This window comes from Scyliorhinus canicula, chromosome 7 (assembly GCF_902713615.1).
Source record: "Scyliorhinus canicula chromosome 7, sScyCan1.1, whole genome shotgun sequence".
Classification (NCBI taxonomy): Eukaryota; Metazoa; Chordata; class Chondrichthyes; order Carcharhiniformes; family Scyliorhinidae; genus Scyliorhinus; species Scyliorhinus canicula.
In genome coordinates this window covers 107,435,377-107,462,400 of record NC_052152.1, presented here as the reverse complement: position 1 = coordinate 107,462,400, position 27,024 = coordinate 107,435,377, and the positions used below count along the sequence as shown (strand labels likewise).

Sequence of the window (27,024 nt, the reverse complement as noted above, 5' to 3'; positions counted from 1 at the left end):
GTCAATATAGTCCTCAAAACACCGCAGCCAATATTTAAAACTTTCCGGGGCTTCCGGAGACCGAGCGTCCAGGTTGCGTTTCTCCGGCTTTAGAGCGCTGTCCATCTTGATGTGTCAGATGATTAAATTGAGATACCCTCAATTACAACACAGGAGAGAAGATAGATGATTCAAAGGCTTTAATCATCTGAGAACTGTACAGCAGCCGAGAAGTGTGCTCATCACATGTTGCCTGAGTGAGCCTTAACCTATATACCGTTTCCTGGAGGCGGAGCCAGAGGCAGAGTCCCCCAGGGTTCCAAGCCCGGTCTTAAAGTTCCAATGCATTAAAGGTAAGGTACCATTATATCAGCTACTGATAACAATCATCACATGGACGCACAGCACTTACCACACAGATGGCAAGCAACTTAGATGTAGGAGCAGGAAGAAGAAGAGCAGATAGAGGAAAAGGAGAAAAAGATGGAAGGAAGGAGAATCAACACATCACTTTTCCGGCCACGCTGTGTGATAACTTCATTTGACTACAGTTCAACTAAAGGCAACCCAATATCCCCATTGTAAAAGGGTCATATCCCTCTGCTCCAGATCATCACAGTGTACTCTCAACTACAATGTTGAAATAATAGCTACCGCAAAACAAGTATTCCAAACCAAGTTTATCCAACAGACCATCTAATATTCCATGCATAATTCAACAAATTACTTGTGCATTCCTTCAGTCCCTGACTTTCGGGTGATGTGCAGATACGGCATCGGACTGGGGTGGGCACAGGAAGAAGTCTGACAACACGAGGTCAAAGTCCATCGGGTTTGTTTCGAATCACTAGCTTTTGGAGCGCAGCTCCTTCCTCAGGTAAATCATTGACCTGAGGAAGGAGCTATGCTCCAAAAGCTAGTGATTCGAAACCATCCTGTTGGACCTAGTGTTGTAAGACTTCTTGCTGTGACTTTCAGGTGTCAGTGTCTGTTCTAGTGTTCCTACACAGCAGAAACCACCCAATATCTGGTTGAAGGTCACTTACTTTCACTGGGTGGGGCTGAAGGATGATCCGTGAGTATGTCTGGGCCTATCTTCGACAGGAGCACTCTGTGCTGACTTTCTGACAGGCAAAAGAAGGAGCATTGGTGGAATGGTAGTGTTGGGAGCATGGATGATGCTATCCTGAGGTAACAGTAGGTGAGTGCTGCATGGTGCCATGGCACCTACCCTGCCATTCATTTTCCCCAAGTTACATAGATACATAGAAGATAGGAGCAGGAGGAGGCCTTTTGGCCCTTCGAGCCGGCTCCGCCATTCATCACGATCGTGGCTGATCATCCAACTCAATAGCCTAATCCTGCTTTCTCCCCAAAGCCTTTGATCCCATTCTCTCCAAGTGCGATATCCAGCCGCCTCTTGAATATATTCAAAGTTTTAGCGTCAACTACTTCATGTGGTAATGAATTCCACAGGCTCACTACTCTTTGTGTGAAGAAATGTCTCCTTATCTCTGCCCGCAATGGTTTACCCTGAATCCTCAGACTGTGACCCCTGGTTCTGGACACACCCATCATTGGTAACATCTTTCCTGCATCTACCCTGTCTGGTCCTGTTAGAATTTTAAAAGTCTCTATGAGATCCCCCCTCATTCTTCTGAACTCCAGCAAGAACAATCCCAACCTAGTCAATCTCTCCTCATCTGACAGTCCCGCCATCCCTGGAATCAGTCTGGTAAACCTTCGCTACACTCGCTCGAGAGCAAGAACATGCTTCCTCAGAGAAGGAGACCAAAACTGCACACAATACTCCAAGTGTGGCCTCACCAAGGCCTGTACAATTGCAGCAACACATCCCTGCTTCTATACTCGAAACTTCTTGCAATGAAGGCCAATATACCATTAGCCTCCTTTACCGCCGGCTACACCTGCATGCTTACCTTCAGCGAATGGTGCACAAGGACACCCAGGTACCGCTGCACATAGAACATACAGTGCAGAAGAACATATTAGAACATAGAAACAGAAGGAGGCCATTTGGCCCATCAAGTTTGCACCGACCCACTTAAGCCCTCACTTCCACCCTATCCCTGTAATCCAATAACCACTCCGAACCTTTTTGGTCACTAAGGGCAATTTATCATGGCCAGTCCACCTAACCTGCACGTCTTTGGTCTGTGGGAGGAAACCGGAGTACCCGGAGGACACCCACGCAAACACAGGGAGAACGTGCAGACTCTGCACAGACAGTGACCCAGGGGGAATCGAACCTTGAACCCTGGTGCTGTGACGCCACACTGCTATCCACTAGTGCTACCGTGCTGCCCTCTCCAAATTTACAACCATTCAGGTAGTAATCTGCCTTCCTGTTTTTGCTTCCAAAATGAATAATCTCACACTTATCCAAATTATACTGCATCTGCCATTGGTTTGCCCATTCGCCCAACCTGTCCAGATCTTGCTGTAGGATCCCTGCATCCTCGTCACAATTCACCCTCCCACCTAATTTGGTATCATCTGCAAGCTTTGAGGTGTTACATTTTGTTTCCTCATCCAAATCATGAATATATATTGTGAATAGCTGGGTTCCCAGCACCGATCCCTGTGGTACCCCACTGGATACTGACTGCCAATTTGACAAGGACCCATCCATCCCTACTCTTTGTTTCCTCTCTGCCAACCAGTTTTCTATCTACCTCAATACATTTCCTCCAATCCCATGCACTTTAAATTTGCACAATAATCTCTTATGCGGGACTTTGTCAAATACCTTCTGAAAGTCCAAATATACCACATCGACTGGCACCCCTTGTCGACTGTACTGGTTACCTCTTCAAAGAATTCCAACAGATTTGTCATGCATGATTTTTCCTTCATATATCCATGCTGACTCTGACTGTTCCTGCCACTGCTTTCTAAATGTTCCGCTATAAAGTCCTTGATAATAAGGGCAGCACGGTAGCATTGTGGATAGCACAATTGCTTCACAGCTCCAGGGTCCCAGGTTCGATTCCGGCTTGGGTCACTGTCTGTGCGGAGTCTGCACGTCCTCCCCGTGTCTGCGTGGGTTTCCTCCGGGTGCTCCGGTTTCCTCCCACAGTCCAAAGATGTGATTGGCCATGCTAAATTGCCCTTAGTGTCCAAAATTGCCCTTAGTGTTGGGTGGGGTTACTGGATTATGGGGATAGGGTGGAGGTGTTGACCTTGGGTAGGGTGCTCTTTCCAAGAGCCGGTGCAGACTCGATGGGCCGAATGGCCTCCTTCTGCACTGTAAATTCTATGAAATAATGGATTCAAGTATTTTCCCCACTACCGATGTTAGGCTTACTGGTCTATAATTCCCTGCTTTCTCTCCACCTCCCTTTTTGAATATTGGAGTGACGTGGACTACCCTCCAATCTGCAGGGACAATTCCAGAGTGTATAGAATCCCGGAAGATGACCACCAGTGCATCCACTATTTCCAGAGCCACCTCCTTAAACACTCTGGGATGCAGATTCCCAGGCTGTGGGGATTATCCGCCTTCAATCCCATCAGTTTTCCCAGAACTATTTCTCTTCTAAAGTTGATCTCCCTCAGTTCTTCCCTCTCATTACACCTTTCATTCTCCAACATTTCTGGTATCTGATTTGTGTCCTCATTTGTGAAGACAGAACCAAAGTATGGATTCAATTGCTCAGCCATTTCTTTGTCCCTTATTATGCATTCCCCTGTTCCTGGCTGTAGGGGGCCTACATTTCCCTTTACCAATCTCTTTCTCTTCACATATCTGTCAAAACTCTGAGTGTCAGCCTTTGTTTCCTTCAAGCTTCCTTTAGTACTCTACTTTCCCCTTCTTAATCAATCCCCTCATCATTCTTTGCTGAATTCTAAACTGTTCCCAATCATCAGACCTATTATTTTTCTTGGACAATCTGTATGCTTCTACCGGATACTATTTCTTATTTTCTTTGTGAGCCATGGATTTGTCCTCTTACCCCCTTTGCTTCTGTGCCAGACAGGAATGAACAGTTGCTGTAGTTTCTTCATGCGTTCCTTGTTTCCAATGTTTGCCACTGTCTATCCACTGTCATCCCTTTAAGTAATTCCCCCCAATCTATCAAGGCCAACTCACACCTCATATCCTCATAGTTTCCTTTATTAAGATTTAACACCCTAGATTCCGTATCAACTATTTCACTCTCTATCTTGATACAAAATTCTTTCATGTTATGGTCGCTCATCCCCAAGGGGTCTTGTTCAGCCAGATTGGCAATGATTCCCTTCTCGTTACACAGTACCCAGTCTAAGATGGCCTGCTCTCTCGTTGGTTCCTCCGCATATTGGTCAAGAAAACCATCCCGTATATACTCCAGGATTTGCTCCACTACATCATTGTGGCTGATTTGATTTGCCCAATCTATGTGAAGATTAAAATCACCCATGATCATCGATATTCCCTTGTTACATGCATCTCTAATTTCTTGTTCAATGCCATTCCCAACCTCACCAGTGCAGTTTGGTGGTCTATATATGACAGGCACTAATGTTTTTTGTCCCTTGGTATTTCTCAACTCTACCCACACAGATTCCACATTGTCAGAGCTGATATACTTTCTCACTATTGTGTTAATTTCCTCTTTAACCAGCAGTGCCACGCCACCACCTTTTTTTTATGTCTGTCCTTCCAAAATACTGAGAACCCTGGGACATTCAGTTCCCATCCCTGTTCACCCTGCAGCCATGCCTCCGTATGTCTCAATGGGTATAGCATACCCATTGATATCTAACTGCGCGATTAGTTCATCCACTTTGTTGCAAATGCTCCGTACATTAAGGTACAGAGCCTTTCAGTTTGTCTTTTTCACAATGCTTGTCTTGCTCCCAATATTTTTCTCAACTGCCCTGTTTGCATTTTGTCCTTGGTTTCTCCACCTATCACTTCTCTGATTCACTTTTCTACCATTTGCTTTTGTCATTGTTCCCTCTTTTTCTGACTCTTGCAAAGGTTCCCTTCTCATCCTTTTGGCATATTAGTTTAAACCCTCCCCAACCGCTCTAGTAAATAGCCACTGTCGGACATCAGTTCCAGTCCTGCCCAGGTGTAACCCGTCCAGTTTGTACAGGTCCCACCTCCCCCAGAACCAGTCCCAATGCCCCAGGAATCTGAAACCCTCCCCCTGACACCATCTCTTCAGCCATGTATTCATCCTATATATCCTGTCATGTCTCCTCTGACTAGCACGTGGCACCGGTAAGTAATCCTGAGATCACTACCTTTGAGGTCCGATTTCTTAACTTCCTTCCTAGCTCCCTGTATTCTGCTTTTAGGACCTCATCCCGTTTTTTACCTCTGTCGTTTGTACCATGTGTACCGCGACCACCGGCTGTTCACCCTCCCCCTCCAGAATGTCCTGTACCCGATCCGAGACATCCTTGACCCTTGCACCAGGGAGGCAACATACCATCCTGTAGACTCATTTGCGGCCACAGAAACGCCTGTCTATTCCCCTTACAATTGAATACCCTCTATTTATTGCACTGTCACACTTATTATCCCTCCCCTCTGAAGCAGAACCAACCGTGGTGCCACGAGTTTGGCTGTTGCTGTTTTCCCCTGAGAGGCCATTCCCCTCAACAGTATCCAAAATGGTATATCTGTTCTGCAGGGGAATGGCCACAGGAGATTCCTGCACTACCTGCCTTGATCTCTTGCTGTGTCTGTTGGTCACCTTCCTGCCTGCGGAGTCTGAGCCTGGGACGTGACCACCTCTCTATACGTGCTATCCACTCGAGCTTCCAGGAGCTGTAACTGGAGACACTTTCTGCGCACATGCTGACCCCGGGGACTGGAACTGTCCCCAGCCTGCCACATGGAGCAAGAGGAGGAAACCATGCCTTGGAGCTGTTCTGCCATGATTTATTCCTTTAAATTAAACTTTAGAAAAATGTTTTTGTGTCAGATTCAATCCAATCCCCGTATACTATTTAATTAGATTCTTTGTTTTCTTAAACTGAGTATTTATCCCTCTAGATCTGACAACAAATTAAAAATAGTTATTTAATTGAAATTAAAATAGTTATTTAAATCAACTTAAACATAGTAATTTAAATCAACCCAAAATAGTTATTTAAGTCAAATTTAAAAATAGTAATTCAAATCAAGTTAAAAATAATAATCTAGGCTTCCAGTGGCGGCCATGGAGGAGTAGGTTGCACATTTGATTGCTCCCGCCTGTGACGGACTTTTGGAGCTTTTTCCCTGGGTTTTTCTGGATTTTATGGGATAAATCGGTGAAGAGTGAGAGAGTAAGGAGAAATCCCCCTCCGGTGTATGAAGAATTAGACCAGAAGTGGCCGTGTGAGAAGGCAAAGTCCTATAAGGGAGACGCAAGCAGAGCTGGTAACGCGGGAAAGCATGGCAGAGATGCAGGGCCGTGGGGAGATGGCACAGTGGTTAACGGAGCAGCTGGTGAAGTTCTTCGAAGATTGCTTGGCCAAGCTTAAGAAGGACACGCTGGACCTGATTAAGGCTTCGATTGATCAGGTGGTGCAGAATCACGAGACCCACGGACGAGCGATCCAGGAGGTGGAGAAAAAGGTGTGTGAGTACGAGGAATACATAACCGTGCTGGAAACCAAGGTGGAGATGATGAGCGACCACCAGAAAATAATGCAGGAGAAGCTGGAGGATCTGGACAACAGGTCTAGGAGGCAGAATCTTAGAATTGTCGGATGTAAGGACTTATGTGACGGACATGCTGGGGAAGTTGATGGCGGCTGAGGCGTTCCCTCGGCTCCTGGAAGTGGATAGAGCGCATAGGGCCCTCGCGAAGAAGCCACAAGCGAATGGGCCTCCGAGAGCCATGGTGGTACGCTTTCACCGTTTCCTGGACATGAAATACATTCTGCGGTGAGTCAAGAAGGAAGGAGCAGCAGATGGGAGAACTGAGAACTGCACATTTATCAGGACCTGGGCGCAGATCTGGCCAAGAGGCAAGCTGGGTTTAATCGGGCAAAAACTGCCCTCTTGAAGAAGGGGGTGAAGTTTGGGATGCTGTACCCAGCCCGCCTGTTGGTCACACATGAGGAACGGGACTTCTACTTTGAAACACCAGACGAAGAGGCTGGAGGCGAATTAAAAGACACTGAAGCCTTAGAGAAGTACTGTGGCGGCGATTTGTTGTGCTGAGTTGTATAAATATAGGTAGTGCTATGTGTAATGAGGGGCTGTTTAGATGGCTGAAGGCAACTTTGTCTTGCAGGGAGCTGGTTAGAGGGGAGATGGGCTTTAACAATAGAATAATAGAACATTACAGCGCAGTACAGGTCCTTCGGCCCTCGATGGTGTGCCGACCTGTGAAACCAATCTAAAGCCCATCTACACTATTCCATTATCATCCATATGTTTATCCAATGACCATTTAAATGCCCTTAATGTTGGTGAGTTCACTACTGTTGCAGGCAGGGCATTCCACGCCACTACTACTCTCTGAGTAAAGAACCTACCTCTGACATCTGTCCAATATCTATCTCCCCTCAATTTAAAGCTATCTCCCCTCAATTTAAAGCTATGTCCCCTCGTGCTAGACATCACCATCCGAGGATAAAGGCTCTCACTGTCCACCCTATCTAATTCTCTGATCATCTTGTATGCCTCAATTAAGTCACCTCTTAATGCTCTTCTCTCGAATGAAAACAGCCTCAGGTCCCTCAGCCTTTCCTCATAAGATCTTCCCTCCATACCAGGCAACATCCTGGTAAATCTCCTCTGCACCTTTTCCAGTGCTTCCACATCCTTCCTATAATGCGGCGACCAGAACTGCACTCAATACTCCAAATGCAGCCGCACCAGAGTTTTGTACAGCTGCAACATGACCTCATAGCTCCGAAACTCAATCCCTCTACCAATAAAAGCTAACGCACCGTACGCCTTCTGAACAACCCTATCAACCTGGGTGGCAACTTTCAGGGATCTATGTACATGGACACCGAGATCTCTCTGCTCATCCACCCTACCAAGAATCTTACCATTATTTAGTCCAGTACTCTGTATTCCTGTTACTCCTTCCAAAATGAATCTCCTCACACTTTTCTGAATTAAACTCCATTTGCCACTTCTCAGCTCTGCAGCTTATCTACGTCCCTCTGTAACCTGCAACATCCTTCCGCACTGTCCACAACTCCACTGATTTTAGTGCCATCCGCAAATTTACTCACCCATCCTTCTACGCCCTCCTCCAAGTCGTTTATGAAAATAACAAACTGCAGTGTCCCCAAAACAGTGGTACACCACCAGTAGCTGAACTCCAGGCTGAACATTTCCCATCAACCACCAACCATATCTTCTTACAGCGAGCCAATTTCTGATCCAAACTGCAAAATCACCCTGAATCCCATACTTCCGTATTTTCTGCAACTAACTATAACTTCATATAACTGAAGCATGATGTCCACCCTCTTTTATCCTCATACTCTAGCTAAAATTGCCAGTATGTCACTTTTTTGATTACTTTCTTTACCAGTCCATTACATTTGAATGACTTATTAACCTGAATCTCTTCTATTTCTAACTTCTCACCATTTAGAAAGTACTGTAGTCTATCCATTTTAGGCCGAACCTAGATGGTGCCATATTTGCTTATAAGCACCTACACTTCTTGCAATGCCGCCCCCCCCCCCCCCCCCCCCCCAAATTTTTTTTATCACCAGCAAACCTCTTTCCACATTGCGTTAACTCTGTTGGTTCAATTTCAGTTTCTTTAGGAGGTCCAACATGCTATCCTATTTGTCCACTGTATATACTGATTCAAAGTAATTATTCAACATATAGAACATAGAACATTACAGCGCAGTACAGGCCCTTCGGCCCTCGATGTTGCGCCGACCTGTGAAACCACTCTAAAGCCCATCTACACTATTCACTTATCAGCCATGGGCACGATTCTCCGCCCCCACGCCGGTTGGGAGAATAGCGGGAGGGCCTCCCGACATTTTTCACGCCCTCCCGCTATTCTCTCTTCCCCCCCCCCCCCCACCCCGCGACGGCCGCGGCCGAGAGGCCGGGCCTTTACATCAGTTTTTTCACGGCAGCAAATACACCTTCTTGCAGCCGTCGTAAAAACGGGCGCTAGATGCCCGGGGCGGGGCTAGCAGCGCGGCCCCGTGAAGCACGGCATCGCGGCCTTAGCGACCGTCGCTAAGTCCGCGCGCCAAGCGTCACGCCGGCTGACGCGCACGATGATGTCAGCCGCGCATGCGCGGATTGGATGGCTCCAACCCGCGCATGCGCGGGGCCGTCATCTCCCTCGGCCGCCCCGCGGACTGATCCTGCGGGGCGGTGGAGGGAGAAAGAATGCGTCCGTAACTGGCCCATGCCCCCCCTTGGCACGGCCGTGGTACTACGGTGCCAATCGGGGCCCTGGATTTCCAGAACAGGCATGTTGCGGCCGTTTTTACGACGGCAGCAAGCAGGTGTGTTTGCTGCCGTAAAAATGGCCGTAAAGGCCTGGGAACTCGGCCCATCGGCCTGGGGAGAATCGCTGTTCGCCATAAAAAACGGCGAGCAGCGATTCATGTCGTGGGGCGGCCGTGGGGGGGAGAAGAACGGGAGGGCGTGAAAAATGTCAGGGACACCCTCCCGCTATTCTCCGACCCGTCGTGGGCAGTGGAGAATCGCGCCCCATATATCTGTACTTTAAGGGCCACAGCAGGCAGCAGCATAATCTGTGTATACTGCTGCTAGTTAACCTAACACACACACCAATGCAACATTCAATGCTAATCAGAACAAAGTAATTTTGATAAACATCACAATATAGTTTATAATTGCCACTTCAATGAAGTGCTGAATTAAGAAATTATGCAAAACCATTTGTTTACAAATTTCTGTTACGCCCCAGCTGGTACAATTGCAGGAGAATAGGATTTGCCTGTGATTGTGTTGGAAAGTAGCAGTGAAATTTGTATTATATGAGCAAATAATATCCAAATTAAAATTGTCTCAAAATAATTTTCTATTTCCCTTTCAATGTTTGTTTTACTCTAAATTAATTTTCAGTCCTGCTAACTAACATTTAAATTATTTTTATTTCACACAATGAATGCTTATATTTTATTTGCAGAATTTGATAGCCAGCTAAATAATTTAATTGATTTAATCTATGTGCATTTGTTTTTTTGTAGAGGAAAAAATGTGAGCATCACATTGCAGGACTTAAAGCCAGCTACAGATTTTCAGGCCAGGTTGGTAATTAATAAGGAGAGATTTTCAGTGATCGGTTGATAAAATGTCATAAATATGGTTCCATCCCTGATTTCCAGTTCTCTCCACCGAAATTCTGAATCTTCAGGAAAGAGCGTAAGCATTAACCTCTTAATTGGAACATGATTGCATGGATGCCAAATGACCTCCAGTTTTCACTCACATTCCTTCTGTGTGTATCTTGGCGGTATGTTGGCAGAGTATTTGAGTGTGGACATCAGATCCAGTTCTTGGTTCTCATGTGCAAATTTTATCCTCCCCTAACCAGGACTATTAGTTGCACGTAATGCCGCTAGTGCTGCTCTAGTTAAGATCAACTCAACACAGACTGATAATAGAAGCTGGAATCTTACGACTGAACATCTCTACCACATGCTAATTAATCGAGCTCAGCTATTGGGAAGAGCTGAAAATTACAATTTTAAAATAAAGTAATTCTGAATAAAGCATCTTAACATTTTAAGTGAATTTGTCATGGTGAGGGTAGTCATCTATTCCAAACTATTTACAACAATTGATTTTGTCTTTTCTGTATCAATTTGTTACAACTGAATGGCTGACTAGGCCATTGAAGAAAGTAGCTAAGAGTCAACCACTTTGCTGTGTGTCTGGAGTCACATGTAGTCCAGACCAAGTAAGCACAGCAGATTTTCTTCCCTGCAGGACATTAATGAACCAAATGGATTTTTGCAACAATCTTGTAGTTTCATTATGATTTCTGAGAATAGAACATAGAACATACAGCGCAGAAGGAGGCCATTCGGCCCATCGAGTCTGCACTGACCCACTTAAACCCTCACTTCCACCCTATCCCCGTAACCCAATAGCCCCTCCTATCATTTTTGGTCACTAAGGGCAAATTTATCATGGCCAATTCACCTAACCTGCATGTCTTTGGACTGTGGGAGGAAACCCACGCAGACACGGGGAGAACGTGCAGACTCCGCACAGACAGTGACCCAGCAGGGAATCGAACCTGGGACCCTGGCGCTGTGAAGCCATAGTGCTATCCTCTTGTGCTACCGTCCTGCCCAATTCAAGATTTGTTAATTAATTAAATTTAAATTAGCGAAACTGCCGTTGTGGGATTTGAACTCTGCATTTCTGAAGTATTAAAGAAATAATGATGCAAGTTCAGGTCGGGATGGCGTGTCTTGGAGGTTGTAGTGATCTCATGTGCCTGTTTCCCTTGTCCTTCTAAATGGTAGAGATTGCAGATTTGGAAGGTCAAAGAAACCGTGGCAGTTTGCTGCAGCACATCCCGTAGACAGTACATTCTGCAACCCATGGTTCACCAGTGGTGGAAGGAGAAGATGGGGTCCCAATCGAGCTCCTAGATGGTGTCCCAATCGAGCTCCTAGATGGTGTCAAGCTGCTTGCTCCTATAAGCACCCAGGCAAATGGAAAATATTCTGTCACATTCCTAACTTGTGCCTTATAGGTGCTGGGGAGGCACTGGGAAGCCAGACAGCGAACCACTCTCTGCATAGTATCCAACTTTGATTCTGACCTTAAAGCCAGTGTTTCTGGTCAGTGATAATTCCAGTGTCCCCAGCAATAGAATGCTGTTGAATATCATGGGAAGCTCATTAGCGACGGTCATTGCCGAGCAATTGTGTGGCACTAATGTTTCTAGATGTTGTCCAGGTCTTGCTGCATGTGACATAGACTACTTAATAATAATAATAATCGCTTATCGTCACAAGTAGGCTTCAATGAAGTTACTGTGAAAAGCCCCTAGTCGCAACATTTCGGCGCTTGTTCGGGGAGGCCAGTACGGGAATTGAACCCGCGCTGCTGGCATTGTTCTGCATTACAAGCCAGCTGTTTAGCAGCTGTGCTAAACCAGCCCCCTTAATTGTAAATAGAGCTGAACACTGCAACCATCAACACCAACATCTGCACTTCTGACCTTTTGATGGAGGATGGTCATGAATGAGTCTCCCGAAATGTTTGGGCCTAGAACTCTGCCCTGGAGAATTCCTGCTGCAATGTCCAGGGGCTGTGCTCATTGCTCTCCAACAAGCCCAACCATCTTCCTTTGCACTGGCTATGATTCAAGCCCCTGGAGAGTTCCATTTTGAGCCCGATTGACATCAGTGTTGCACGGGCTCTTTCTTGATGCATTCAAATGCTCCCTTGGTATTAGGGGAAGTCACTGTCATCTTGCTTTCGGGATTCTCTTATTTTGCTGATAAAATATTTTTGATATGGTTTTGTTTGAGAGTAACTCTATATAATGGTTACAGCACTTGTGCCAAAACCTGACTGTTTAGAACAAGTATTTTCAAAAGGGCTCTTGCTGGGGCAACTACGAGCCGCTTTATTGCCCCTCTTACGACAATAAGTCCCAGTTGATGAGTAAGTTGAAAGTAGAGGAATCTCACTAGAACATGGACACTTGCAAGAGTTCTGCAGTTGTGAAATACTTAAATTAACCTGTGTTAAGATCCTGGACCAGAACCCCCCCCACCCCCCCACCACATGCATTCACATTTCTGGTAAGATCCGATTAGAGACCAATAATGTTTTGTTTAAAGTAGACAAAGTTTGAGATTCAAGATAGTTGCTAAGAGCATGAAGCCACAAGCTTTATAGGTTTTGAACAAACAAAAATAAACTTCACTATACAAACTCAGAAAGATAACAAAATTCACAATATCTTTCTTATAGTTCAATATTTAGGGTCCATATGACACATGTGAATTAACAGACAAACTGTGGTCGAACACATTAACCTACGTGGTGAATGCCAAATGCGACCAAGACAGGTCGATGGATTTCTCAGCAATTCATCCACATGTCAGTAACACTGTGAGTCAACCAATCTTGTTGGAACTCTGTCTCTCTAATGACGGATTCCATTCTTCACCTTCGAAGATCTTGCCTTGGAATTCTCTCAAAGCTGCTCCAACCAGATGGCCTCAATGACAGACTGCCTCACAGGATCTTGATTCCTGAGACTCTTAAACCCCCCCCCCCCCCCCCCCCCCCCAGATTCCTGAGTCTGCACTCCAGGACTAACTCGCACGCATAATTTAAGCTGTTCAGCTGCACAGACAGAATGATATTGATGCAGAATAGTCCTGTAACCCCAACTGCCCACAGAAAAGAGTCCAATTTTCAGCTGCCTCTTTACATCTTATAGGCTTCTCCTGAGCCTACATTACTTAAAGTTTGCCAACTACAGCCCTTTTTCTGCTTGGAGCCTCTATCTCTGCTCCTCCCTCTCTTTCTCTTTACTAGGATTTCCCTGACTCCTGTTGTGGGACCTCTCCCTCTCCTCTGCCTTTAACTCTTCATCGATTATGGTCCCAAACTTCTGGTACATTGGAACTGCCATTTTCCTTGAATGCAGGCATACTGGGTCCCTCCTCGGCCTGAAGAACAATGTACGTGCACTGCCGACCTCTGGTCTGCACATCTGTGGAAGCTCCTGGGGCATGCTGGAAGATGTAGTTTCCAGCACCTGCTCACTGATGATGTACGTTTGGAATTCATAATGCCTGTTATTGGACTTATTGGCATTTTAATTTCAATAGGTGTATCTGGTGGGTTAGCAAAAATGGTTGAGCTCAGTGCCAACTTGAAGTTTCAAACTCTGATTCTCTTTAAACAAGATCATGCTTGCTAATCTATGATGGTAAAACATTGTTGCTGTTTTGCGACTTAGTTGTTTCAGTACCGCGTCCTCTTTAATATGTGATTTAGGAGGTCTGGTCTGTAAATGTATTTGTTCATATCTTGTTCCATCTTCATTACTGCTCACCCATAACTACCATTTATGCTATGCTTTACCAGCTCCTTTTCCCCCTTGTTCTATGCATTTAATTCTTGTTGTACTCTGCCTCTGGAACCTCATCAAACATTTCACTCAGCTTGCACTCTTCAGTCTGCTTTTTGCGTGTTTCCACTATCCCCCACTTAAACCAATCTCCCTCTGCTGCACCATCGGTGGCACAGTGTTTGACTATATCTGTCCTGCTCTCTCTGAAAACATTTCTGCCTACTTTGTCTCTAAACTTGCTTCATCAAGAGTACACTTTTAATCTTCCCTTCAGTTTCCTTCCCTAACTCTTCCATTCCGTGTTTGGTGTTTGAATTCCCCCAGGCTCCCTAACTCCCATAAAGCATCTTGGGAGATTTCACTACATTAAATTGTAATTAATTGTAAATTGCTGCATGTTTGTGAAGAATAGAAGACTGCCTGCTACATACAAATGTAACTCTAGTTGATAGGATGCTATTTTCTAAATAGGAATATTCAACTTTATAAAACTAACCACTAACTTTTGTTGGGTATTGTTAACCTTTTTAATTACTGTAGCTTAATAAAACCATTTTGTCTGCTAAAGGGTGCAAGCAGTGTGTAACCTAATAAGAGGGAGCCCATCGGAATCAGAGAGTTTTACAACACTGTGCAGTGAACCAGACACACCAATGCCACCTAGAATAATAAACAAGACCAAGCATTCTTTAAGCTTACAGTGGAAGGTGAGACAAATACTTCAGTCCAGAATCACTGTTCAATTTCCCCCGAAGCTACTTGTTATAAATATGTTGGTATCTGCTTAGTTTTATGAAGTTTTGTTTGTCCACTCTTGTGTTTTATATGACTGCAGTGAAACCATCAGTCTCCTTCCCTTTCTTGCCTGCATCTTCAACCTATAGCTCATTTGCCAAGTTGGATAAATCTACAATCTGTAACCACCTACTTCTACATTTACCATTCTTAGCAGCTTCAGTATTCACCATCAGCTACACTGTTATTTATTTTCATTTTTGCTATTATAAAAGGCTGTGAACAACTCGTCAATCGGAATCCTGGATTGTCTGATAATTTAATTTCTGTAAGTTTTCCACATCTTCAAACTCTGCGCACAGTAGGCATCTCATTGTTGAGCTATTCTGCGCAATATCTCCCATCTTCCTCTTGCAAAGTATCAGGCTTTGTGAAGCAGTTCCATCTTTAATTGATAGCACAAAGCACCAAATACAGTTCAAATTTTATACATCTATTATGAAATTAAGCTAATTTTTTGACCATTAATGTATTGTATCTTCCTCTTAGTTGTGTTCCTTTGTACTGTAAGCTAATTACATAGCTATGTGCTTGGTTTCAGCTATGGCCAGCTATTGCGGATTGTTTTATTGATATAACCTGCTGCCGGGGGAAGCTTTGACTGTAATATTGCTTTAACTTTTGTAGGCTGCATGTGACAATGGTTCCAAAGTCACCAGCTATAATCTGGAATACGATGAGGTAAGTGAACTTTGCTCTAAATTGACATGTAGAAACCCTACAGTATTACAATATTATTATCAGTATTCTGATATACAGCTACGCTCCATAATATTTTGAATACTCATGTTTCCTATACTCGTGTTTTCTCCCAATTTTTTTTCTCCTCCTTTCTGTTCCTGAAAAAAATCATTCATATTGCAGTATAGATCAGGGACAGCCCTCCGTTACTTTGCCTATATTTTTCAGTGTCCTCACCCAACATCCACACGTGCAGTAATGGTCACTGGATACTGATTCCAGGTGGATGCTCTAGCCAACTTTTCCTGCCCCAGCCTTGAAATTCTTATCATTACCACTGTTATCCCAGATAACTTTGTAACTATCAGGAATTGAACCTAGAGCTGTTCTGGTCTGTAGAGTTCAGCATCATGTGGGTACTGAGTCACAGGCTGTAGTTCATTCTAACTGGATAATTAGCTTAAATTGGGTTGGTGCTATGATTATCATAGAAAATAGAAACAGAAGGATGCCATTCGGCCCTTCGAGCCTGCTCCACCATTAATTATGATCGTGGCTGATCATCAGATTCAATACCCTGATCCGTCTTCCTCCCATATCCCTTGATTCCTTTAGCTCCAATTCCTTGAATCAATCAGAAAAATATCCATTTATTCCACGTTTTTGCTTCCTGTCTGTAAACCAGCTTTTTATCCATCTCAAGGCACTATCCGTCATCTAATGTGCTTTAACTTTACATATTAATCTGCGATGTGAGATCTTGTCGATAGCCTTCTGATAGTCTAAATAAACCACATCCGTGGGGCAGCACAGTAGCATTGTGGATAGCACAATTGCTTCACAGCTCCAGGGTCCCAGGTTCGATTCCGGCTTGGGTCACTGTCTGTGCGGAGTCTGCACATCCTCCCCGTATGTGCATGGGTTTCCTCCGGGTGCTCCGGTTTCCTCCCAAAGTCCAAAGATGTGCAGGTTAGGTGGATTGGCCATGATAAATTGCCCTTAGTGTCCAAAATTGCCCTTAGTGTTGGGTGGGGTTACTGGGTTATGGGGATAGGGTGGAGGTGTTGACCTTGGGTAGGGTACTCTTTCCAAGAGCCGGTGCAGACTCGATGGGCCGAATGGCCCCCTTCTGCACTGTAAATTCTATGGTTAAAAAAAAACATCCATCTGTGGTCAACTCTACTGGTTACAACTTTAAAGAATTCTAGTAGATTTTTCAAGCAAGATTTTCCTTTCGTAAATCCATACTGACTTTGTCTGATTATACCACTGCTTTCCAAATGCTGTGCTGTGAAATCCTTGATAATGGACTCCAGCAACTTCCCTACCATCAACATTGGGCTCACTGGTCTATAGTTCCCTATTTTCTCTCTACCTCCCTTTTTGATTAGCAGAGTTGCATTCGCTACCCTCCAAACTGTAGGAACCATTCCAGAGGCCAAAGAGGCCCACTATTTCTAGGGCCACTTCCTTAAATACTCTGGGATGAAGATTACCAGGCCCTGGAGATTTGTCCACCTTCAATCCCATTAATTTCCCCCAAACGATTTCTTTACTGATACTAATTTCCTTCAGCTCCTCACTAAAACTTGTGTTTCTCAGAACTTCCGGTACATTATTCATTCTTACTTTGTGAAGACAGAAGCAAAGTATGAAATTTAGTTCCTCAGTCATTTCTTTGTTCCCTGTTATGAATTCCCCCGTTTCTGACTATGAGGGGCCTATATTAGTTTTTATCAATCTTTGTCTCTTGACTTACCTGTAGAAACTTTTACAGTCAGTTTTTATATTTACCGCTAGTTTACTTTCAAGTTGTATTTTCCCCTTCTTAATCAATCCCTTGGTCTGCCTTTGCTGAATTTTAAACTGTTTCCAATCCTCTGGTCTACTGCTTTTTTTTTGCTAATTTGTATGCCTCTTCTTTGAATCCAATATTATCTCTAATTTCCCTTGTAAGCCTTGGTTTGGCCATAGTTACGTTTCTACTCTTGCACCAAATAGGAATAAACAACTTTTGGTGTTCACCTATTCGTTTCTTCTCCTGCCATTACCTGTCCACTGTCTACTGTCCTTCCTTTCAGTAATGTTTCCCAGTCCATCATAGCCAGCTGATGCCTCACCATCATAGTTACCTTTATTGAGGTTCAGGACCTTGGTCTCAGAATCAACTGCCTCACTATTCACCTTGATATGGAATTCAACCTCAAGGGGTCACTAATCCCCAAGGGTTCTCTCACAACTAAATTGCCAACTAATCATTTCTTATTGCACAATATCAAGTCCAAGATGACCTGTTCCCTTCTTGGTTCCTCAACGTACTGGTTGAGAAAACCATCCCCTATACACTCCAGAAATAATTCCTCTATTGTTCTGTGACCAATGTGAGTCACCTAATCTATAAATCACCCGTAATCACAGGTGTTCCTTTATCACATGCAATTATGATTTCCTGTCTAATGCTATTACCACATTCAAATTGTGATGGTTGTACTGTAGTAGACACACTTGTAGACAATTGGTATTTATTAATCATGCACTTTGATAGTTAATGTCACAATCATCCATGATATAGATATAGATTATTTTTTCCACTCATTTTATTTGTCCAAAAGTAATGATGGAACCGCCTGCTCTCTATTATGGGAAGCAATTAACATAATCTGTCATATCATTGTTTCAGCTATTTCATTAATTATTTTCCTTCTCTTAATGCTTTCACAACAATGGACCTTATACCCAATAATCTCAAAATTGTAGGTTTGATGATCTGCCCTTGCAGAGTTGTAATCCCTAGAATTATCAATTTATCCTACCTACAGCCATTGTTTTAATAGATTAAACATAATCTTGTATCAATAGTTAGTTGGTACATATGGTCAGTTTGTCTCCCTAAAATGATTGATGTATTTAATTATAAATGTTAGTATTGTGAAGTGCAGAAAAATATACTTCTACAATACATAGGAGGTAACAAACTAAGTCTACAATAAGTTAATTAGTCTTTCAAAATGTGTTTTAAGTATTAACAAATTCTGCCCACCACCAACCTATCATGCCTATGGCTATGATGCCAATTAGAATTGAATCATGATGCAAGTCTTCCATCTGAATTCAGAGTGAACTAAAAGTTACTTTGTGTCATATGCTTCGTTCTTTTAAAGTCAGATCTCCAACATATTTTTGGTCATGTGCAATATAATACAATAGAATATACCAACTAAATGTGTAGAAATATATTCTCAACGAGCAACAAATCTCAACAGATGAACATTTATTCACATTGAATGTAATTAGTAATTTAAACCAGGAACTTGGAGTTCTTGAAAGTCAAATGCTACTTTGGTTTATACAAACATGGCAGCAAAACTGCCTGATTTACCATTCCTGCAACATTTTCTTTCCCCTTCAGTATGAGTATTAAAATACATTAAAGTTTGAATTGAGGATAATAGATACTGAGAACAATTATATTTATTTACATCTTTTCTAGATCTTTTGAAGGTCTGGCTTTAAGCCTCCAGCAGTGTTCTCTTTCAATGCACAGCATCAGGATTCAGTGCACAGTGGCATTTTACTTGTTATGCCCTTTTTAGGCAAAACTTTGAAAATCGTAACAAGACCATTTAGCCTATTCCACCATTCAATGAGATAATACTTACCAGCAGTGTATAACTCCAGACATCTCCCCTTGCCCCATATCCCTGATACTTTTGAGTAACTGAAATCTGTCAACCTCGGATTTAATATTAACAATTGATCTTGCATTAACTGTCATTAGGGGAACAGAGTTTTCATCTTCTACCACAGTTTCTTTCCTGATTTCCTTTCCAAAGGGTCTGTTTCTGATATTTAGGCATGTCCTTGAGTCCTCCTTAATATTAAAATCTTGGATCAAATTACCCATTAATCTTCAAAATTCCAGGGAATACAACCTTTGTTTGTGTGATCGCTCCTCATAATTCAACCCTTGGAGTCCGGAGAATGCAACTACCTGAAAGATGGTTTTATTGTGCAAACAGGAATTACCTCTTCGCCTCCTGCACTCTAGATACTATTTTAGATATAACTTCATGTTTGGTCAGCATGTATTCGTGATATTTCTCATTAGTATTTGCTGCCAACAATTGTGAATTCAAGGTGATAAAATCAAGAAGATGTGCATTTTAACATTTCTCCACTTAACCATGAATATGGTACAAAGCATAAATATTGCCAGGTTTCTTTGACCTGCATCATATTCACAGCTGGGCATTATGTAATGTTTGGATGTTTGTTACAGAGCATGTTATATAGTTTGTTCTAACGTGTAACAGTTCTCAATTAACTTTTCCATTAAAAATATAAAAGGTTTTGACTATCGTATCAAAACACCTGGCTCAATGACATAGGGGTTAAGTTGGATAAATTCTTGAAAATAGGCATGGAGATTATGGTACATGATATAAACCAAAACATTGTAATGGGTAAAATTATGGGATTAAGTGTCCAATCATAGACATGATTCACTTAGGACATTAACAGAAATAGGTGAGGAAATTGAGGATGCTTTGGTTGTAATTTTGTAACGCTGCTTTTCTTCAGGAGGTTGTTACCTGCAGATTAGATGGTAATAAATGTTACACTTAATTAGAAAGGAAGAAAAGGCAAAGTATATTCCTATATATCTGTGAATTTAAAATCCAATTGAAAATTGTTAAAATCCAACATCATTGATGAAGTGAGGCCGCTGTGCAAGAAACATGGGTTTGAGCCAGGGGTGGGGTGGATAGTGTATACAGGAGGTGGAAGGAAGTGGGGCTGGTCAAGGTGAGGGATTTGTATTTGGAGGAAGGGTTCGCCACTCTAGAGTCGCTAAGGGAGAGGGTAGAGCTGTCGAGGGGGAGTAAATTCGGGTATCTGCAGATTAGAGACTTTTCGCTAAAGGTCTGGAGGGGGTTCTCTAGGTTGCCGGGATACATCCTGCTGGAGCGACTGCTGCTTCCGGATGTGGAATGGGGGGGAAGAATTGGGGATATATATAAGTGGCTGGGGAGTGGGTGATGAAGATCAAGGAGAAATGGGAAGCGGAGTTGGGAGGGGAGATCAATTGGGGAGTATGGAGTGAAGCACTGCGTCAGGTAAACGGGAAGGATGAGCCTGATACAGTTTAAGGTGGTGCACTAGGTGCATATGACTCGGACGAGAATGAGTGGATTCTTTCAGGGGGTAGCAGGTGAGTGTGAGCGGTGTGAATGGTCGCCAGCGAATAATGCGCATAAGTTTTGGGGTTGCGAAAAATTGGGAAGATTCTGGCGGGAGTGTTCGCGGTCTTAGTCAAGGTAATGGAGGAGGAGGTGGACTCCGGACCCTTTGGGTGGCGATATTTGGGGTTTCAGTGAAGCCAGAGCTCATGGAGAGGAGGAAGGCCGATGTCGTGGCCTTCACCTCTCTGATTGCACAGCGGCAAATTTTGCTGGAGTAGCGGCCTGGTTGGGTGACCTGTACGACTTCCTGTGGTTGGAGAAGATAAAGTATGAGTTTAAGGGGCTCAGCAGGGGGTATGAGAAAAGGTGGGGAATGTTTGTGAACGTGTTTGAGGAGCTGTTTGTCATGGGGGGAGGGTGAAAAAGGGGAAACATCTGTACAGACTGTATAGTTGACTGCTGGGAAGTATGTTTCCCGGAGTTTTTAATTGCTGTAACCTGCTTTGATACATGTTTGTAATAAAATACATTTTTTTTTTAAATCATTGATAAAGTGAGCAGTATAAACAGTACATGCTAATTAGTGAGAGTCAATATACACAGCAAAAGGGAGGTTATGTCAAATTACTTTTGAAGAAATTGATTTGCCAAATGGCCTTTCACTTTTGTACCTTACTTTCTTGTCTTCCTAACTAGATGTGATCCATTTCACAGGGGACAGGAAGCAATAAATTTTCCCAATGTTATTTGGGGCCACAAAAGCAATTCAAAGTGACCAAATTATCACCAGGGACAGGATACAGATTTAAATTAGCAGCAAGAAATGAACTTGGAATGAGGTGAGTGCAGTTCAAAAGATAAGAGGTGAGATTTTCATATACTATTAAAAATATATTTTTATTTGCCATATTTTCTTCATTTTCGCCATACAAAGACAGAGCATCCCCAACAATATAAAACTTAAAATATACACTCGTAGAACAAAAACAAACCACCTCCCCTTTAAGATTCAATGGCAACCAATTGCTGAAAGTGCATAATAAACAAACTCCAAGAATTGTAGAACCCCTCTTCCCCCCTCCCCAACTCAAACTTCACCTTCTCCAGGGTCAAAAACTCCAGCAGGTCCCCCCGCCACACCGAGGCACAGGGTGGAGGGAGAGACCCCACAAGACCCACCTTCGAGCTATCAGCGAGGTGAAGGCTAAAACGTCTGCTCCTACATCTTGCAACTCGGACCGGTCCGACACCCCAAAAATGGCTTCCAGGAAGCTAGGCTCCACATTCATATGCACAACCCCCGAGATGGTGCTAAATACCTCCCGCCAATACCTTTTCAGCTTCTGGCAGGACCAAAACAAATGAACATGATTTGCAGGGTCCCTCCCACATCGCTCACAGACACACTACACACCCTCACACCCCAGCCCCCCAAGATCTTCCTCCCACTGCAACCTAACCCCCTCCATGGACACTATCCTCTTCCAGGATTCTCCTTTAAATCGCCGATGCAACCCCCTCTCCAGGCAACGCCACTGACAGTACCACCTCAAACAGCGAGGAAGCCGGCGCTATCGGGAAGGCTAGGAACACCTTCCTTGCAGTGTCTCAAACCTGCAGGTATCGGAACCATTCTTCCTGCGCCAACCATTACTTCTCACCTTTTGCTCATCATGCTTTCCCTTAATTTGCTCTGTTTTAATTACCTTTGCTCAAGAGTCGCCAGGTAGTTTTCTGATACCACCTCAAGGTTCAAAGCCAAATACTGATCAATGACTCGATACACCAGTTAGTAAGTTTGAAATCAATGCACATTTATTTACACATACAGTCAATTATTACTCATGTACAAACTCTACTCGCTAAGCTACAACTACTACTAAAAGCCTATACTTAGCTTCGGGGGCCCACTCAGTCAGAGGAACAATGGCCGTTGTCTGGTTCTGGTACTGCTGGCTTCGAACTGGTATAGAATAGTAGCTAGGAGCGCCTATCTCGTAGCGTGCGTTGACCTTAGACTTACTTGGCTGGTGCTTGGCGGGCCTCTCGTCGTTGAGAGCCAAATGCCAAGGTGAAGGTGAAGATGGCAAAAATAAGAGAGCGAACTGACCTTAGGGACTCTGCTTTATAGTCCCCAGAGTTTCGCGCCCTTCTGGGCAGACCCTAGGTCCCAATCGTTTGTATCGATTCTCTCCAATAACGGGGTCGTTCCCCAATCACTGGGCGGGCCCTAGATAACCGTTGGCCTGCCTTTGTTTTAATCTCCACTGGCGCCGGGGTTGCTGTCCTGGTACCGATTGTTTCAATGTTTCTTTTTGTCCCCGGAGATAGCTCATTACTATGCTAATGGCTTGTAGTTTCAGTTCTGTCTGGGCTCTGCAAGTTCCAATCCACAGGAAACCTTGCACCTGCTTGTTTTTCTAGTGCTGTCCATTTTTCCCTGCACTCTTTGCGAGTATCCATTTTGGAATCGGGACGTGGCCACCCCAGGTGGCCACACACCCAATTCCTCCAAGCCCGTAAATCCTCTCCCAAGAAACTGATCCTTCATTTCCTTAATCCCCCTCTTGTCCCATCTCTGAAACCCCACATCCATCCTCCCCAGCTCGAACCCATAATTCCCCCTAAACAGCATTTTCCCCGACGTGGCCATCAGCTTAAAATGTTGCCTTAACTGCCTCCAAATATTCAAAGTGGTCACCACTACTGGACTCACTAAGTACTTACCCAGTGCTATCGGGAGCAGCACCCTTGCCAGCGATCACAACCCCGAACCCCTACACAAGCCATCCTCCATCTTAACCCACCGTTCTTCCCCTTCCCCCAACACCTCCGCCAACATCTTTACAAAGTACTCAGTTGGCCTCGAGTCCTCCACCCTCTCCAGCAAGTCCACAATTCTCAAATTCTTCTGTCTCGACCTGTTCTCCAGGCCCTCCACCTTGGCTCTAAGGCCTTTGTTGGCCTCCACCACCCTCCGCAGCTCCTCACCCATCGAGGTGAACTGGTCACTAAACCGCCGCCATCTTTCCTGCTGCTGGGCTGACCCATTTACTCGACAGTGAACTTTCGCTGGCCCCCTTCTTCCCAGCTCTTTTTTTCTGGGTCTTCGACATTCCTCACCTTCCTTATGTCTCTGCACAAGCTTATCTGAAAACTGCCCCTGCAACTGGACATTAAACTCCAAAAACAAGAGCCTCGAGCAAGAGCCACCCAAAGTGTAACTTCAACCTACATGCTGCCACCGGAAGACCTGGAGATTTTCGGATACTATTGTTCTAAATTGTTCAGTGGCTCAAACCTAGGCTAAATGATAATATGCTAAATATGACTCAATGTTGCAGGGTCAACCACTTGGATGATTATTCACAGCTGAAAGTGCAAAATAGAATCAGTGTTTGGAGATAGCCCAGTAGTAGGACCGGGAAATTGTGTGTAGGTGAAATTTAAGGAGATTAACATGAATTGGCAGAATAAGAGGATAAACTTTAAATAGGTTCAAATAAGAGAGGACCTGGATGGACAGAAATGAAGGGGAAGGAAATCCAAGATGTGGGCACATATATGCATGCAGGGAAATGAAAGAACAAACAGAACCTAATAATTTGTCACCAACCTTCTCCTCCCCCCCCCCCCCCCCCCCCCTTATAATTTGGGAATAAGAATCTCTGCATGCGTTAATCTTTTTACAAAAAAGGAATGCAACTTTATCTGTAGATATAATAAGAGGAGCTTGTGAACTTTGAAGAATTCTGGTGCAGGCAGTCCTAAGTATCCCATACATTGGTTCTTCACATCCTCCAAATCGATCTGAAGAGGTCATTCCCACTGGCAGTAATTATACAGGAAGAAGAATCTGCTGAACAATTGCCATGAAGGTACAAAGGAATCCACAAAGCAGCTGGAAGAAAGAATGGAGTGGTGCAGGATCTTATTACCCCATTCTGTAAATTTGCCTCTGCATACAGCTCAGTATCCAGGAACTCTTAAAATTATCCCTTATACCTAGGCGTGATTGTGATCTGTGGAAATGGGCATCAGGTTCAAAAGGAATGAATATCTGCTAATGTTAATCTCTCCCTTTTCTCAATTTGGTTACACAGATGAACTGGTGTGCATAAACTAACAAAAAAGAAAATTAGCCCCAATTTGTACCAAAAGGTCATTCAAGAACTATCTGAGATGGAGCAATCCATATTCTAAATGCAGTAAGCACAGATTGATCTACAAAACTTTCAGGGTGAACTGCCTTTATTAACTTGAGAATTGATTTTGTATGTGACATTTTCTGACAGAACATAACTTTGATTTACAATCTTCCTCATTGAAACAATATAACAGTCTGACTTTATGGCCAGATGTGGTCATGTCCAAGTCTCAAAACCATCTGCCTCTTACAAAGTATTTTTTTTATTTGTAAACATTATATATACCTGTGATGAGGAAAATAAACGTGTGACCTTTAAATTGCATGGTTTTTTTTTTGCTCCGTGGTGTGTCATCAGCATATTATTGAGCAAATTTCATCAACATTATAGATTGAAAAAAAATCATAATATAAATTGCCTCTTGGGAAAGCAAATGAAAACTGGACAGCTTTGAATAAATGGAAAAGCAAAATTATCCTGTTGCTTTCTGAGTATGACCCTCTATAGGTATGTACTACTAAGAACTTTTCTTTTTAATTTTACTTCTCCCAACCTTTTTTGAGTCTCTTCCTTTACATATCTGCTCAAACAAGTCTGAACAAGGTCAGGTCTGATTGAATATTTGGAAAATGCCTTTTTGAGTTAAAAACTGATGACAAATCCATCATGATTCTTATCATGGAGCAAAATGCTTAAAAATATTTGAGTGCTTTAAGTCCTGTTCTACTCTGATATGCATACAAAATTACACAACGAGCTATGGAGAACTTTCAAAAAGGCCTGTAATTTAGAGTGTCATGTTACAGGCCAAGTATATTCATCAATTGAATGTTTCCCCAAACAGCGGTTTCAGTGAAGAGGTGCTTTTCTACACAACTGGCAGCGCACCTCCGACACCAGCAAGTCCTCAGCTTGTTAAAGCTGGAGTTACATGGCTATCCTTGCATTGGAGCAAGCCTTCAGGAACCTTATCAGATGAGGGCATTTGTTATATTTTGGAAATGGAAGATGAAACCTCAGTAAGTATTTATCGTACTTATCAAATGATACTTTTAAAATAAATGATTCAAGGTTGGTTAATGTGATGTTTCTTCACCACTTGAGATTAACTTCAGATACCAGACTGATATAAGAGCCCTGTGACTATTAGAGTCTAAATGCAGCAGTGATTGGAACACCAAAATTCCTAGTGAGAAGAAATAAATATCACACTAGTGCAGAAGAGATTGGAACTAATACTCCCCCTACATTTTAGCACAGCCCTCAAAAGGCTGGGGTGCTAGTTGTATCAAAAATAAGTGTTACCTCTGGCATTATTTGATGTCAAGGCTCCTGTTTTATTCTAACACTGTGGGCTGAGTTCTCAGTCTGTCTGTCTGTTCCCATAAGTGATTGTAGCTTTTGTCTCTGAGTACAGACAACAAAGTAAACAGTACAAATCAGACAAAACAATAATTGGATTGTATTATATTGAGAAACTAGCCTCATTGGAAGAGATTCTATCAACGTAAATGGAAGCTGTGCAGTATTTGTCTTGGGAGTGCTTGAAGATGACATTGGGTGGTAAAAGTTGTTCATTACCAATTATATGAGCACAAAATTTATCCCATTTCGAATCCAGAAAGAAATCCCACTTGGGGTGGAGAACAATGAATGATATGTTCAGCTTGATTTTATAGTATACAACTAAAAAATGCCTGGTGTTTCATGAGCTGGTTCTATTCCAATAGTAGTTGCTGGATTCCACTACTGAACCAGAAGCATATTTCGTTAAAAATCTTTAAACTAATGTTGATGATGTTGCCAAAATACAACATAAACTTTTAGATAAGTGATATGAAAATTTGAAACTGTCTTTTGTTTCTCTCAAACAATCATGACTATATGTAAATTTTTATCTTTAGGGATATGGGTTTAAGCCAAAATATGACGGCGACGATCTTGCGTGTACAGTAAAAAACCTTACAAGAAGCAGTGCATATAAATTTAGGGTAAGTATGTTGGGAACGTTTGTAATTTTAGTTGATTTGAAGAAGCTTTTGGCACTAATTGATGAGGATAGCTGGAAAGCACACAGTAAACAATATAGTTATAGTGAAATACTAAATTATGCCATTGAATGTAAGATATTCTTGTTGACCATTCAAGAAAGATTTATAATGAAAGTGTTGAAACCAATTTGTTGCTTAACAAATTGAATAAGGTGAA

At 43.2% G+C, this 27,024-nt stretch overlaps 1 protein-coding gene across 8 annotated transcripts in view; it reads left to right on the top strand.

Annotated features, from left to right (window-relative positions):
- Positions 1-27,024, top strand: part of fndc3a (fibronectin type III domain containing 3A) — a 333,055-nt gene that overhangs the window by 214,860 nt on the left and 91,171 nt on the right. For 7 of the 8 annotated variants that reach the window (XM_038802625.1, XM_038802621.1, XM_038802626.1 and 4 more), the window contains 6 exons: positions 10,144-10,203; positions 14,578-14,716; positions 15,432-15,485; positions 21,383-21,507; positions 25,661-25,835; positions 26,721-26,807. In XM_038802625.1, coding sequence (XP_038658553.1) covers positions 10,144-10,203; positions 14,578-14,716; positions 15,432-15,485; positions 21,383-21,507; positions 25,661-25,835; positions 26,721-26,807 — 640 coding nt within the window. The remainder of the gene's footprint in view (positions 1-10,143; positions 10,204-14,577; positions 14,717-15,431; positions 15,486-21,382; positions 21,508-25,660; positions 25,836-26,720; positions 26,808-27,024) is intronic. The other variant, XM_038802629.1, reaches the window with a different exon arrangement.